This window comes from Rattus norvegicus, chromosome 15 (genome assembly GCF_021556685.1).
Source record: "Rattus norvegicus strain SHRSP/BbbUtx chromosome 15, alternate assembly SHRSP_T2T, whole genome shotgun sequence".
NCBI lineage: Eukaryota > Metazoa > Chordata > Mammalia > Rodentia > Muridae > Rattus > Rattus norvegicus.
The window spans coordinates 58,253,127-58,266,681 of record NC_141548.1 but is presented as its reverse complement, the minus strand read 5'-3'; the positions used below and the strand labels follow the sequence as shown (position 1 = coordinate 58,266,681).

General features: G+C 39.1%; 1 protein-coding gene across 2 annotated transcripts in view; it reads right to left on the bottom strand.

Annotated features, from left to right (window-relative positions):
* Ccdc122 (coiled-coil domain containing 122) overlaps window positions 1-13,555 on the bottom strand; it is a 58,712-nt gene that overhangs the window by 42,265 nt on the left and 2,892 nt on the right. For both annotated transcript variants that reach the window (NM_001399562.1, XM_087584766.1), the window contains 1 exon segment: window positions 436-529. In NM_001399562.1, the coding sequence (NP_001386491.1) occupies window positions 436-481 (46 nt within the window). In that variant the 5' untranslated portion in view covers window positions 482-529.

The window sequence follows — 13,555 nt, the reverse complement described above, 5'->3', positions numbered from 1 at the left end:
CTCTTTTTCTCAAATTTATGACCTTTTCCCATTAATTTTTGTTACACAAAAATTATACATGCACACATATATATTACTAAAGTTCGTCTATATAACGTAACTTGCCCATATGCTTTCGAGGCTGACTACTTAGTATTATATAACCAATTGGTGCGCTCTACCCTGGGGAAGACACCCCCTACACACACACACACACACACACACACACACACACACACACATCTTTAGTTGTGCAGTCCTACTTTTAAGTGTTAAATAAAACATATGAGCCCTCTATGTGCTTGTTCATGATGAAATATGACTATGTCCTTTTCCTATCACTTACTTACCAATTTTATCCCCAGGATCCTTTCACTCCTTTCTATCACTGCTCTGAGCATCTAGCTGTTTAACTGAGATCACTTCCTTATCTGTTTGGCTAGGACGCCTCCTTACCTTTTGTAGGAATGACTTCATTCTTCCTTTCTATGTCTCCTGACATTCTTTGTCTAGTAAGTCTTTTCCCTGGATTAGTTTGCTTTCTTTACTCCTACAAAACAACAGATAGATAGATGGATGTATGGATGGATGTCACATATTCATAATCCTGACAGTTGTTAAATACATTAAAAGGATCAAGAGTGTTCACCATTACTACCAACAATGAAATGAGATTTAAGAAGGAAAGAAAAACTATATTTAAATTTTGGTTTTGCTTTTCAAGTGTTAGGATCTTGAGGAAGTCTTTTCTTTTATCTTCAGTGTCTTTACCTGTGAAGCCCCATGGGACCAAGGTAATAATTAAAGATATTATAATCTTAAGTGCAATGTATGTGCATGTGTGTGTATGTATGTGCATGTATATAAAATGCCTGACATGTGTGGGTAGTTATTATGGAATAGCAGTAGGAATGTCAAGTACTGAATTGAAACAGATTTAACCAGCACATGTAAGAAATAATTCCAAGAACATGTGAAAATGTATGTCCAGTGTTATTTTGTTCATGGCAGGTCCTGGTCCTACGCAGGTTGGAACCCTATCTGTCTATCTTTTTTTTAGTAGCAACTGATAAGATGAAGGCAGAGACTTTATTCCATCAGAAAGGAAGAGAAAGAATCACATTAACACAAGAGTGGCAAGGTGACAGGACAGGAATGGTGCAGGTTGCAGGAAAAACAGTATCAGAATTTGCCTGTCCAGAGGAAATGATACAAGGTCTCATGATGAAATAAATGGATTCAATGTCAACAAATTCCATTGAGATGGGAAGTTATCATCTTCTATTTAACTTTTGTACATGAAGATTTTTCTAGTCAGCTGACTGTTAGCAAAAGCCCAAGATTTTTATAGATGCTGTAAATCTTACCTATGCTAACGTGATTCCAAACTTTGAATGACAAATCAAAAACAACAAACAAAAAAAAAAACAACAAGAAATATTATCCCAAAACTCAGCCCACATCCACAGAGAAGTTTCAGCAATCATCAAGTGTCTTTCCTAAGGATTAAACGCAACATAACACAATAAATACACATGCGCGCACACACGGATGTTACACGGACCTTCTAAACTAAAACTTAAATGACTAAGATGTGTTCTGTAAACAAAAAGAAAAAAACCCAAATTGCTTCCTAGAATAGGAATATCTTACACCGAGCAGAAGAAACCCTGACAGTTTGGCTAGCAGACTGTCAGAATCCTGTAAGAATTAAGGATATTTTCTCATCTTCAAGTCACTTCTGTCCTTCCTAATGTCTTCCTGACTCTAAGTCCTTCTGTGTCTACTCCTCTGCTCTACATCCTCCCCGCCCTGCACATGGCACTGCCTCAGACTGACATTGGTGATCCATTTCCATTCCCTAGCTTATTTGTTTGGCTATGTGGCCAAGGACTTTGGTTTTCCCTGCCTGACTTGGAAACTGCACACGTTGTAGTCAGCCAACACCTCCATCGACGTCAGTGCTGGGCTCCCTTCATGACCACTTGTGCTGGACACTAAGGACTGCACATCTTCAAGTAGTATATGATATTTATTCTGCTCTTGTAGTATTCTAAGTACTTTATCTATATGAAATCATCTGACTGTAGAGGTAGATGTTTATAGAAATTGTGGCACAAATAGATCAAGAAATTTATACAGACAGATAGCTATAGTGATGTTACTTGAATTCATTTATTTTGTTCCAAAAATGCGGTGTTAGAGTGCGACTTTTGAGAAGGTAGAATCTTCACTGATGTATAACCTCAGGATCAAGTTAGATTGTTAGTCTTTTCCCCTAGTGCTGGGCTTGAGCCCAGGAATAATGTCTTTGAGGACATTTCACACACACCTACCACTGAGCATCTCCTTCACTATTCACACTACCATCACCGCTTTCCTTGTTTGAGGAACTATTTCAAGATAGGGCCCCAGCACCCTAACGTGTTTGTTTGAATAGGGAACCCAATTCCCTGCTAGAAGTTCCTGTTAGGTGAGTTGTCCTCCTAGTAACTCCAATCTCTCCTCCAAACCAGCTACTGGCACAATCTGCCTAACGCTGGACACTAACTCCATGTCTATCCTAGCTCAGTCTTAGGAAGAGCCTCAGGCTTCCAGATCATTCCTTACTATGGAGATGTACCCCACTGAGCTTGATGCATCCCTTAAATGGATGCAAGCATGTGCCCTACTCTTCCTTTGTGTTTCCTGAAACTCAAGCCCACCTCAGCAGACTCTCCAAGCCTGCTTTCCCTGTTTTGCGTTAAGTGAAACACTGCCTCTTCATGAGGTCACTAGAGGTAGTAATGTCCTCAGAGACATTACTTTGACCTCAGTCTCGAAATGCTTTCCTTCTTTATTGGCTTATACACACGACCCCAAACCTAACCAACAGCAATGCCACCACACAGTCACGCTATGATCACCTTCTGTTCCCAAGCCCTTCCTTTAATCCCTTTATAGCCAAGATACTTGCTATCCTCTTCCCTCCTTTCATTCCTCATGAGCCTGCTCAAGTAACTACCATGCCACCTTTAATGCACGTCTGCATGGTATCTATGTCCTCGATGTGTCTACATTCCAAGGTTTCAATCTCCCTTTTATTTGACTTATAGACAACATTTGACACGTTTGATCGTGAGTTCCTCCCCTGAAACACAATACCTTGCCTGCATTTGGTTCGTTTCATTTTTCTCTGGTACTCATCTCCACCTGCCTCTTCTCTGTCCCTCCTGAGGCAGTGTGCCCACCCCCCTGCCTCTTCTCTGTCCCTCCTGAGGCAGTGTGCCCGGCAGCTCGATGCTTTATGGTCATGGAGTACGAGGCTGAGCATGACTAAATCTGCATCTCTACCCTGAATGTCTTGTTGATCTACAGACTCAGATCAGGTTCCCTACTCCATGTCTCCACTTGAATTTTGAACAGGTATTTCTATTTTCAAACTCCTCATCTCTTTGTCCTCTCCAGCATGCCATATCTCATTAAATTATGAGTTCATAGCTGTTGTTCAGGACACTAATACTGGGTTTTTATTTTAGAAGTCTCCAGAAAGATGGAGCTCTCTGGGTAATTTTGGAAAGATAAAGAGAGTTCAGAGTTGAGTTCATTGCCCCGTTGGAGATCCTTAAAGACGCACCACACGTAGTCCAAGTCCACAGCTTTACTCGGCTCACCCAAAGGGCAAACTAGAATTGATCATTTTTTCTTCCTTTAGATGATACAATTCTTTCTTTTAAACTTATTGGTTGGGGCTGGAGAGAAGGCTCAGTGACTGAGAGCACTGACTGCTCCTCCAAATGAGAGGTCCTGAGTTCAATTCCCAGCACCCACTTGGTGGCTCACAGCATCTGTACTGGGATCCAATGTCCTCTTCTGCTGTGTCTGAAGACAGCTACAGTGGACTCATATACATATAACAAGTAAATAACTTTTTTAAAAAAAGGAAAACCAAAAACAATCCCCAAAACAAACAACAAAAACCCTTACCGGTCACCTTTAAGTTATAGTGGAATCCAGTGTTCCCTTAACCATGTTAACAGGCAATCTTCCCTAACAGCTCTTCCTAAAACGTGCCCTATTCTCTCGCCTGTTTTTCTTGTTTTGCTCTCCCCCCCCCTCCCTCTCCATGTATGCACATGTAGGTAGAGGCAGAGGTAGGTACACCCTGAGGGAATGTCTTCCCCAATAACTTTCCACATCTTTTTTGTTTAGAAATAAACTCTCCACTGAACCTGAAACTCACTGGTTAGGCTAGACTGGCTGGCCAGCATGTTCCAGGGCCTTCCCTAGTGTCATATTACAGGCACATACTACTCTGCCTGGCTTTCACATATGGGCTTTGGGGGAACTGACTAAGGTCTTTATGTATGCAAACACTTTACCTGCTGAGCCATGTTTCCAGCTCTATTGTGTTTAATAGCACTGATCACCACTGGCATCTTTTATAACTGTTTTTATATCCTTCAGCCAATGCAAACTTTCAAAATGTGGAGACCGAGAAATGCATGGCACATAATCCATGTGACCCATAATCGATCTGTCTGTCTGTCTGTCTGCCTCTATCTATCTATCTATCTATCTATCTATCTATCTATCTATCTATCTCTACTTCAGCATATTTTGACATAATAATGTTTCTTGAACTAGTTCTGATCACACTCACATTACAGTCAACCTTTCAACTCAACTCTAATTTAGATACCATCTTCCTCAAAAAGAAGGCATAACTAGGCAGAAAGGACTCTCTCTTTTTAGTATATTGTCTCTCTACATATTCTGCTAGATAACATTTTAGGGTCTACAGTGAGACAGACACTTTAAATCTAGGTAGTGCCATCTACTAACTTTTAGGTAAAGCATTCAGCAAGTTCCTGACTATTCAAAAACAACTTTTGTTCTTATGCTTTTCATCGTCGTATTCTGTTTTCTCCTTAGACTATACTTTATGAAGGCACATAGCTTCCTCATCTTTTTGCACTCCCTCAAATATTTGGTGACATATAAAGAATGAAGAAAAGTAGATTCATATGATAAGAAAATAACTGGCATCTTTATTTTCAAATCAATATCAGTTGAAGAACTCTTATATAACATTTAATAACCAACTGTCTTTTAAAAAATTTGAAAAAGATTGAGTTGAATATTTTTTGTTTTTTTTTTTTTCTTTGTTGCTTTTCTCCTAGCTCTCATGGTGAAACATAAAAAAAAAGAAAAAGAAAGAAAAGAAAGGCAAACAATCTACTGCCATCTACTGATATTTCATTAGAATTACACAAATCTATACAAAGAATCAGCATATTACTAGACTCCAACCAAAAGAATTTCATAAATCATATTCATTAAAAACTTTACTATAGTGGGAGCTGGGAAGATGGACAGACACTTGACCGAGACTGATCATATGCTGGAAGGACAGATTTTCACTATTCGCAGTCAGCCCTGTAGCAGGTGGCTTACAGATGTTATTCCTCCCACACTTCCTCCACTCCCTGGGGGTTCCACCTCTTGGTAGGCACCATCTCAGCTCTCCCCTGCCCCCAGCCTTCCCTTCTAGCTCTTCTGCATTCCTCTGTGTCAGCAGGCGTCCTGACACACTTTCTACCAGAAACACTTTCCACCTTGGGCTCCTAATGGCCACACAGGCTCAGGAGGGTGATTTTCACTATCTCTCTGGTCCTCCATTATTGTCTGTCCAGGAGCAGCCGTCTTTCAGGAGCTCCTCCTTCCATCTCAGCATCATTCACTGAAGATCACAACTCAGTACAGATTCAGGATTCCTCTAGTGTTCTCATCCCTGTCTCTGCCAACTTAATCTTCCTCTTACCACAGCCTGCTTGGCCCTACAGCCCCACCTCCTACCACAATCTGACCCCTGGGGACATCAACTCTTGGTGTGAACTAGATCCCCTAACTCTGGGCCATAGCTCCTCTCAGTCTTTCTTCCCTAGCCTATCCCACTCCTTTCTGTCACCAACCAACTCGTGGAAACATTCTCTATCATGGACCTCACGTCTACCCAACATGCCTAGGATCCAGAAAGGACAACAGCAACCAAAGAATAGGACACCCTGCAACAAAGACAAGATCAGATGTCAAAACTAGAAATACATTAATAATCATAACTCCAGATGCCTAGACTCTAATACACATTAACTGCCCAAATAATATACCTTACCAGAAACCAAGAGTCCTGTTTCAGTAGGCCTTAAGAGAGGTAATAAAGCCGAAGCACAGGACAGGCCTTCAAAATAGCAATTATGAACATATTCAAGGAACTTACATAGGATATGAATAAATCCCTTAATGAAGAAACGTTGAATGAAATAATAAACAATTAAACGTGAAAGAATTTAACAAAGAAATAAAATCATTATAGAAAACCCAAACTGAAATAAAACTGGAAATAAAAATTTAGCAAGTCAAAAGCCTCAGGGTTAAAATTCACCAACAAGACATGGAAGAGAGAATTTTGGATTTTGAAGAGAAAGTAAAAGAAATAAATACTTTAGTTAAAAATTAGTTAAACATCCAGGAAATTTGGAACACTGTGACAAGACCAGATCTATAAATAATAGAGTTTTTTTTAAAAAGGAGGTGAAACCCAGGTCAAAGGTAGAGAAAATACTTTTTAACAAAATCATAGATGAAAATTTCCCAACCTACAGAAGAGGATGCCAACCAAGGTATAAGAAGTATAGAGAAATACCAAACAGACAGAACCAAAAAAAAAAAGTTCCCAGGACATAATAATCAAAACACAAAACATATAGAAAAAGAATGTATGGGTTGGGGATTTAGCTCAGTGATAGAGCACTTGCCTAGGAAGCTCAAGGCCCTGGGTTCAGTCCCCAGCTCCGGGAAAAAAAAAAAAAGAATGTATATAAAAACCTGCAAGGGAAAAAGACCAAGTCACATATAAGTAGGAAGGCCAATTAGAATAACACCAGACTTTTCAATAAAGACTTACAGCCTGGACAGATGTTTTCCAAACTCTAAGAGACCACAGATGCTGTCCCAGACTACTATATTCAACAAAAATGTCAATCATAATCATCAGAGAAAGAAAAACATTCCATGATAAAACAAAATTTAAGCACCTTCTACCAACCCGGCATACAGAAGACACCAGAAGGAAAACTTCGTCCAAAGAGGTTAATTATACCTGAAACTCCCCAAAACACTAAGTTGAAAAGCTAAGAAAAACACAGTTCATTGATAACTCTCAATATTAATAGTATAAATTCTTCAATAAAAAGTCACACACTAACTGAATGGATTAGAAAATAAGATCTTTCTATTGTTTAAGAAACACTTAGCCATTAAGAATAGATATTACCTTAGGACAAAAGGCTGGAATAAGGTATTCTACACAAATGGACCACAAAAACAAGCAGGTGTAGCCATTTCAATAACTGGCAAACTTCAAACCAAAGCTGAGCAGGAGAGAGAAGGCCACTATACACTCATCAAAGGAAAATACACAACTCACTACTGAATGAGAATGTGTGTAGAGACAGAAATTAAGAAGAAAATTAAAAGGTCTTTAGAACTGAATGCTAATGAAAATACCACACATTCAAACCTATGGAACACAACGAAGGCAGATCTAAGAGACAAGATCATGGCCCTTAATGCTTACATCAAAAAAAGCTGAAGAGATCCATATTAGTAGCTCACCGGCACACCTGAAAGCTCTAGAATAATAAGAAAAGACAACACCCCCAAAAAAGTAGATACACAGCAAGAAATAACCAAACTCAGAGTTGAAATTAACGAAATCACAATGAAAACAGAGAGTTAGTTCTTTGAGAAAATATGTAAGATTGGAAAACCCTTAGCCAAATTAACTAAAAGAAACAAGTCAAAGATCCAAATTAAAAATGAAAGAGGAGACATTACAACAGACATTGAGGAAATCCAGAGAATCATAAAGATATACTAAAAAAAAAAATCTGTACTCTATCAAACCAGAAAACCTAACAAAAACTAGACAAATTTCTTGATATACACCAACCACCAAAGTTACATCATTTTAAACAAATAAGCATTTTAAACAGACCTATACCCCTACTGAAGTAGAAGCAGTAATTAAAAGCCTCCCAGCCCCCCAAATAAATAAATAAATCCTATAAAGATGGATTAGACTTAGAATTCTACCAGTACTTCAAAGAATTAATGCTAGTACTTCTCCTCAGAGTATTTTACAAAATATAAACTGAAGGAACATTTCCTGATTCTTTTTATTAGGCCACTATTACCCTGATAATTAACCATAAAAAAAACAATTAAAAAAAGACCAATAGATCTTATAAGCATAGATGCAAAAATTCTAAATAAAATATTGCCAATTGAATCCAAGAATAGTTAAAAAGTTATTTGCCGTGATCATGATGATTTCATCACAATCATACAGGGACAGTTCAACATTCATAAATCTATCAACATAACCTACCACTAAACAAACTGAAAGACAAAAAACATGCAATCATCTCATTAGATACCGAAAAGGCCTTTGGGGGGTAAAAATCTAACATCCTTTCGTGATAAAAGTTCTAGGGAGAGACTAGGGATACAAGTGACATGCCTCAACGTAATAATTTACAGAAAGCCCACAGTCAACATTAACTTAATTGAAAAGAAAGTGAAAACATTTCCACTAAAATCAAGAACAAGAAAAGGATGTCCACTGTCTCCCTACTTGCTGAGTATAGTACTTGGAGCCTTAACCAGAGCAGAGACTTACACAGACAACGGAAGGAGATCAAGGTGCTACAAACAGGAAGGGGAAAAGTATCTTCATTTGCAGAAGACATGGTTTTATATAGAAAAGATCCTAAAAACTCCACCAGGAAATCTCTAGAACTCATAAAAGTGTTCAGTATGGTAGGAGGAAGAAAAAATAACAAATAAATCAGAAGCCCTCCTATATTCAAATGACAAACATATTGAGAAAGAAATCAGAGAAGCAGTACTTTTCACAGTAGCCTCAAAAGAAAAAAATATGGGATAACTCTCACCATGTGTCTTAGTCAGTGTTGCATTGCTCTGAAGAGACACCATGAACACAGTAACTCTTATAAAGGAAAATATTTAATTGGGGCTGGCTTACAGCTCAGAGGACTAGTCATTATCACCATGGTAGGAAACACGGCAGCATGCAGGCAGACATGATGTTGAAGAGGGAGCTGAGAGTTCTACATATTGATCCTCGGGCAGCAGGAAGGAAGAGTGACACTGGGCCTGGCTTGAGCATTTGAAATCTCAAAGCCCACCCTGAATAACACACCTCCTCCAGCAAGGCCACATCTACTCCAACAAAGCCACATCTCCTAATAGTGCCACTCCCTATGAGCCTATGGGGGGCCATTTTCATTCAAGCTACAACATTAAGTGAAAGACTTACAGTTTAAGACACTGAAGAGAGAAACTGAAGAAGATGCCAAAAGATAGAAATATCTCCCATGCTCATGGGTTGGTTGGATTAATACTGTGAAATAGTCACCTTACCAAAAATAATCTAAAGATTGACCAAAATGTCCACCTAAATTCTAACACAATTCTTCACATCAACTGAAAAAAAAAAGACCTTCATATGTAGACACAAAAACCTAGAATAGCTAAAACACTCCTGAATAGTGTAAGGAAGATTTTAAGTTGTACTAAAACTCTATAGCAATAAAAACAGCACACAGAAACAGAAATATTGATCAACAGGATAGAATTGAAGATCCAAACATAAGTACATTCATCTATGGACATCCCAGTTTTTACAAAGAACCCAAAAATATAAACTAGAGAAAGACAGCATCTTCAACAAATGCTGTTCATCAAACTGGATGGTTGCATATAGAATAGTTCTAAAAGATCCATATTTATCATCTGCACAAAATTCAATGCCAAATTGATCAAGGATCTCAACATAAGACCAGACCCTTTGAGTATCTGAGAGAAGAGAAAATGGGCCATAGGCTTGGCCTCATTAGCACAGGAAAGACTTTCTGAGCTGAACTGATGGTACCAGCACTAGGAACAACAATTATTGAATGGACCATCATGAAGCTGAGAAACTTCTCTATGCCAAAGGACACCATCATTCTGGCAAAGTGGCAGGCCATGTAATGGAAACAGATTTTTACCAGCCATATATCTGATAAAGGGACAGCATCTAAAATACATAAAGAAATAAAAAACTGAACATTAAGAAAACAAATAACCCAATTAAAAATGAGATTCAGAACTAATCAGAAACTTCTCCAATGATAAGAGTTAAGAAACACTTAAACAAATGTTCAATATCCTTAGCCATCAGGAAAACGTAAATTAAAGCTGTTTTGAGATTTCATCTAATACAAGTCAGAATGGCCAAGATCAATAAGCCATAGGACAGCTCATGCTGGGAGGAAGTGGGGAAGAGGAAGACTTATTTATTGTTTGTGTGAGTACAGACATGTACAGCCACTATGGAAATCAGCGTGATTTCTCAGGAAGCTGGAAATTAATCTGCTTGGATACCCAGCTACAGCACTCGGCACATTCCCAAAGGACTCTACATCCTACTACACAAACACTTGTTCATCCATGTTCACTGCTGCTCGATTCATAATAGCTAGACATCGCAAACAGCCTAGAAGCCCATCAAACAATGAATGGATAATGAAAATGAGGGACATTTACACAATGGGATATTAATAAGTTACTTTAAAAAAACAGAAAACAAAACAAAATTTAAGAAAATTGCAGGTAAATGGATGGAGCTTAAAAAAAAAGAACAAAAAAATCCAAAACATCTTGACTAAGGTAACCCCTCACACTCAAAATACCAAATACTGTTTTCTCTTATATGTGGATTTTAGCTTTAGCTTTAAAGCCTTCAATATGTGTGCTGTAATTAGTATAACCACAGAGGTTAATTACTAAGTAAAGGGGTTGGGGAGGGGTTATCCCAAGGATGGAGAAATAGAATCTATTATTAAGGATAGGTGGGGAGGGGAGACTGGAGTGGGAGGGTTAAGTGGGGAGAGGTAGGGAAGAGACGGGTAACTGATGAATATGGAAGCATGCTACTGAAGAAACTTACTATTTTAGGAACGTATGTATTATGTAATATATATATATTTTTATATATAATGTAATATGTATGTTATACATACATATATGAAAGAAATATAAATGAAATCTTCAAATAATGAGGGCAAGAATGTCTTGACTAGGTATCTTATGTTACCGAGTGAAACTTCTAGTGCCATCAACTATTGAGTCACTGTCCAAAGGAACCCCAGTTCCCCCAAACTTAACATCTCAGACTACTGCCTACGCCATTGGTTGGTCTCCACAAGCTGATGGAAAGACCCTATTGGAACAAAGAAAAGTCAAGCTGGTGCCTAACTAAAGTCTTCTCCTCTACTGGATGTTGCTGACTATTTAATTCATGGTACTAGAAGGTAATCTCCATACTACCGGAGGAGAAAAGTAATCACAACCCAGTTATGAACTATGCAACCTACAATGGTGACCTGCCTATGAATGCTATTGCAATAGTGACAAAAATGTGACAGGAACCAATCACTCTGAGATGGAATTTGGGCCTGACACAGATAAAGTGGCCAAGAACCTGAGATTGGATAGGCCAAAGATCTAGGGGAAAGCCAAATGCTACTGTTCACTCAAAGAAACATAGCAATAAAATGACTTCTAATAATGTTCTGCCATACTGAAAGAAAAATTATACAGATTTAAGGTTTAAAAATATGAAGTTAAAAGAGTAAGTTTCAAAATTCACAGACTCAGGACTAAAAACTGTGAAAAGCAAGTCCAGGCAGCCCTGCCGCTAGGACTAACAGACCATAAAGATAAAGAAAAGGAATGCAGGAACCAGCCCGAGTTATCAGGACTGACCCAAACCATCTGGCAGAAGGACACCTCCCCCAGCTTACTCAGAGTCACACCTTAACCAGATGTCCTTCAAACCCTGATATGCCCCTAGCTCCTAAGATCCTGTACGCTCTAGTCAATACGTACTCTCCTGCTGTGCTGTAATCTCACTGCCATGTTTAAATGAGCCAATCACTTATAGCCGCGCCAGAAATTAGCCAATTGTGTGTAACCGCACCAAACCCCCTAGCCTTCCCTATATAAACCCCTGACTTTTGAGCTTTGGGGTCGACACCTCTGTCTCCTGCGCAGGATACGTGTCGACCCGGAGATCCCCGTAATAGATCTCCGTAATAAACCTCGCCTTTGCTTATTACATCCAAAATGGTCTCTCTGTGTCTGGGGTCCGCGATTTCCTGCGACTTTAGAAAGGGTCTCTCTTCGGGGATCTTTCAATACCTATAGATCTGCACTTAGCTATTACCAAAGAAGCTGCTTCTTGAAGTAAGTGGGATCTAACACAGAGACTCACAACTCGACAATGTGCAGAGTAAGAAATATTGGAGCATCCATTCTTAAATGGGATCTCTTGATCAAACTCTTCCTTCAGTACTTGGGGACCTATGTGGAAAAGGGGGCAGAGATTGTAAGAACCAGAAGGGATGAATGACACCTAAGAAACAATGCCTTTCAGACCCAGCAGGACTGATGCACATATGAACTCACAACGACTCTGGCAGCATGCACAAGGCCAGCCAGGGGCTCAGCTCTGAGAAGGAAAAGTTGACATGGGATTCCATGTCAAACCAAGAACTATCTCAAGTTAGTACCTGCTTGTAAAGGAAAAATTAGTCTTCTCCAATGGAGTCTCACTGGGCATATAGACCACACTTCAGCATAGATCCCATGACCAGCAGTAGATAGTCAACATAAAACAAACTCAGTGCAAGCTTTGTTCACGCTTTTTCTCCCTCCCTGGTCTTTGGTTTTCAATTGTGAGTTTTTGTGAGTTGTACATGTTTGTGTGCTTTTAAAGAGAGAAAGAGGGGATATGGAATTGGAGTTGGGTGGATAGGGAGGATCTAGGAGGAGTTAGGAAAGGGGAAAAGTATGATCAGAATATATCATATGAAATTGTTTTTCAATAAGAAATGATGAAAGAACGAAAACCTTCAAATGATACAAGGTCATGGTAACACTTCGTTTACTATTTAGTCTCTATAACTAACTGAAGGAGATCGAATTTTTGTTAAGTCAAGTCATCCAGTTTGTGCTCCTTGGGTTTTGGCAGCCCCAGCAAACTTAACCGGGGTTATTAACATGAGATGTGTATAGGTTCTGTTGTGGTTTGCCCTGGAGTTATCTGTATTTTGATGCTAATTCCACTGCCCCAAGCACGGCTGCCTAATCACTACTCAGGACTCAGGTGACTTCACCAAAACCTTCTCCCCATTTAAATTGTAAAATACAGGTGAGGGCAGGAACAGGATAGAAGGAGGCCTATCATTAGATGAGAAAAAATGGGCGGGAGAAGAGTTTGAAGGAAGAGGAGGAGACAGGAACGGAAGAGGGGAGAGAGAGAGTAGCTGGTAGACAACCTGGAAGGTGATGTTAAGATTCTGCTCTGTGTATTTACAGGTTGTTATCAATGTTCTTAAGGGATGGATGGCACTGGGCTTTGTATGTTTAGGTGGGCAATTATATCTTATCAATTGGGTCAAAGGTT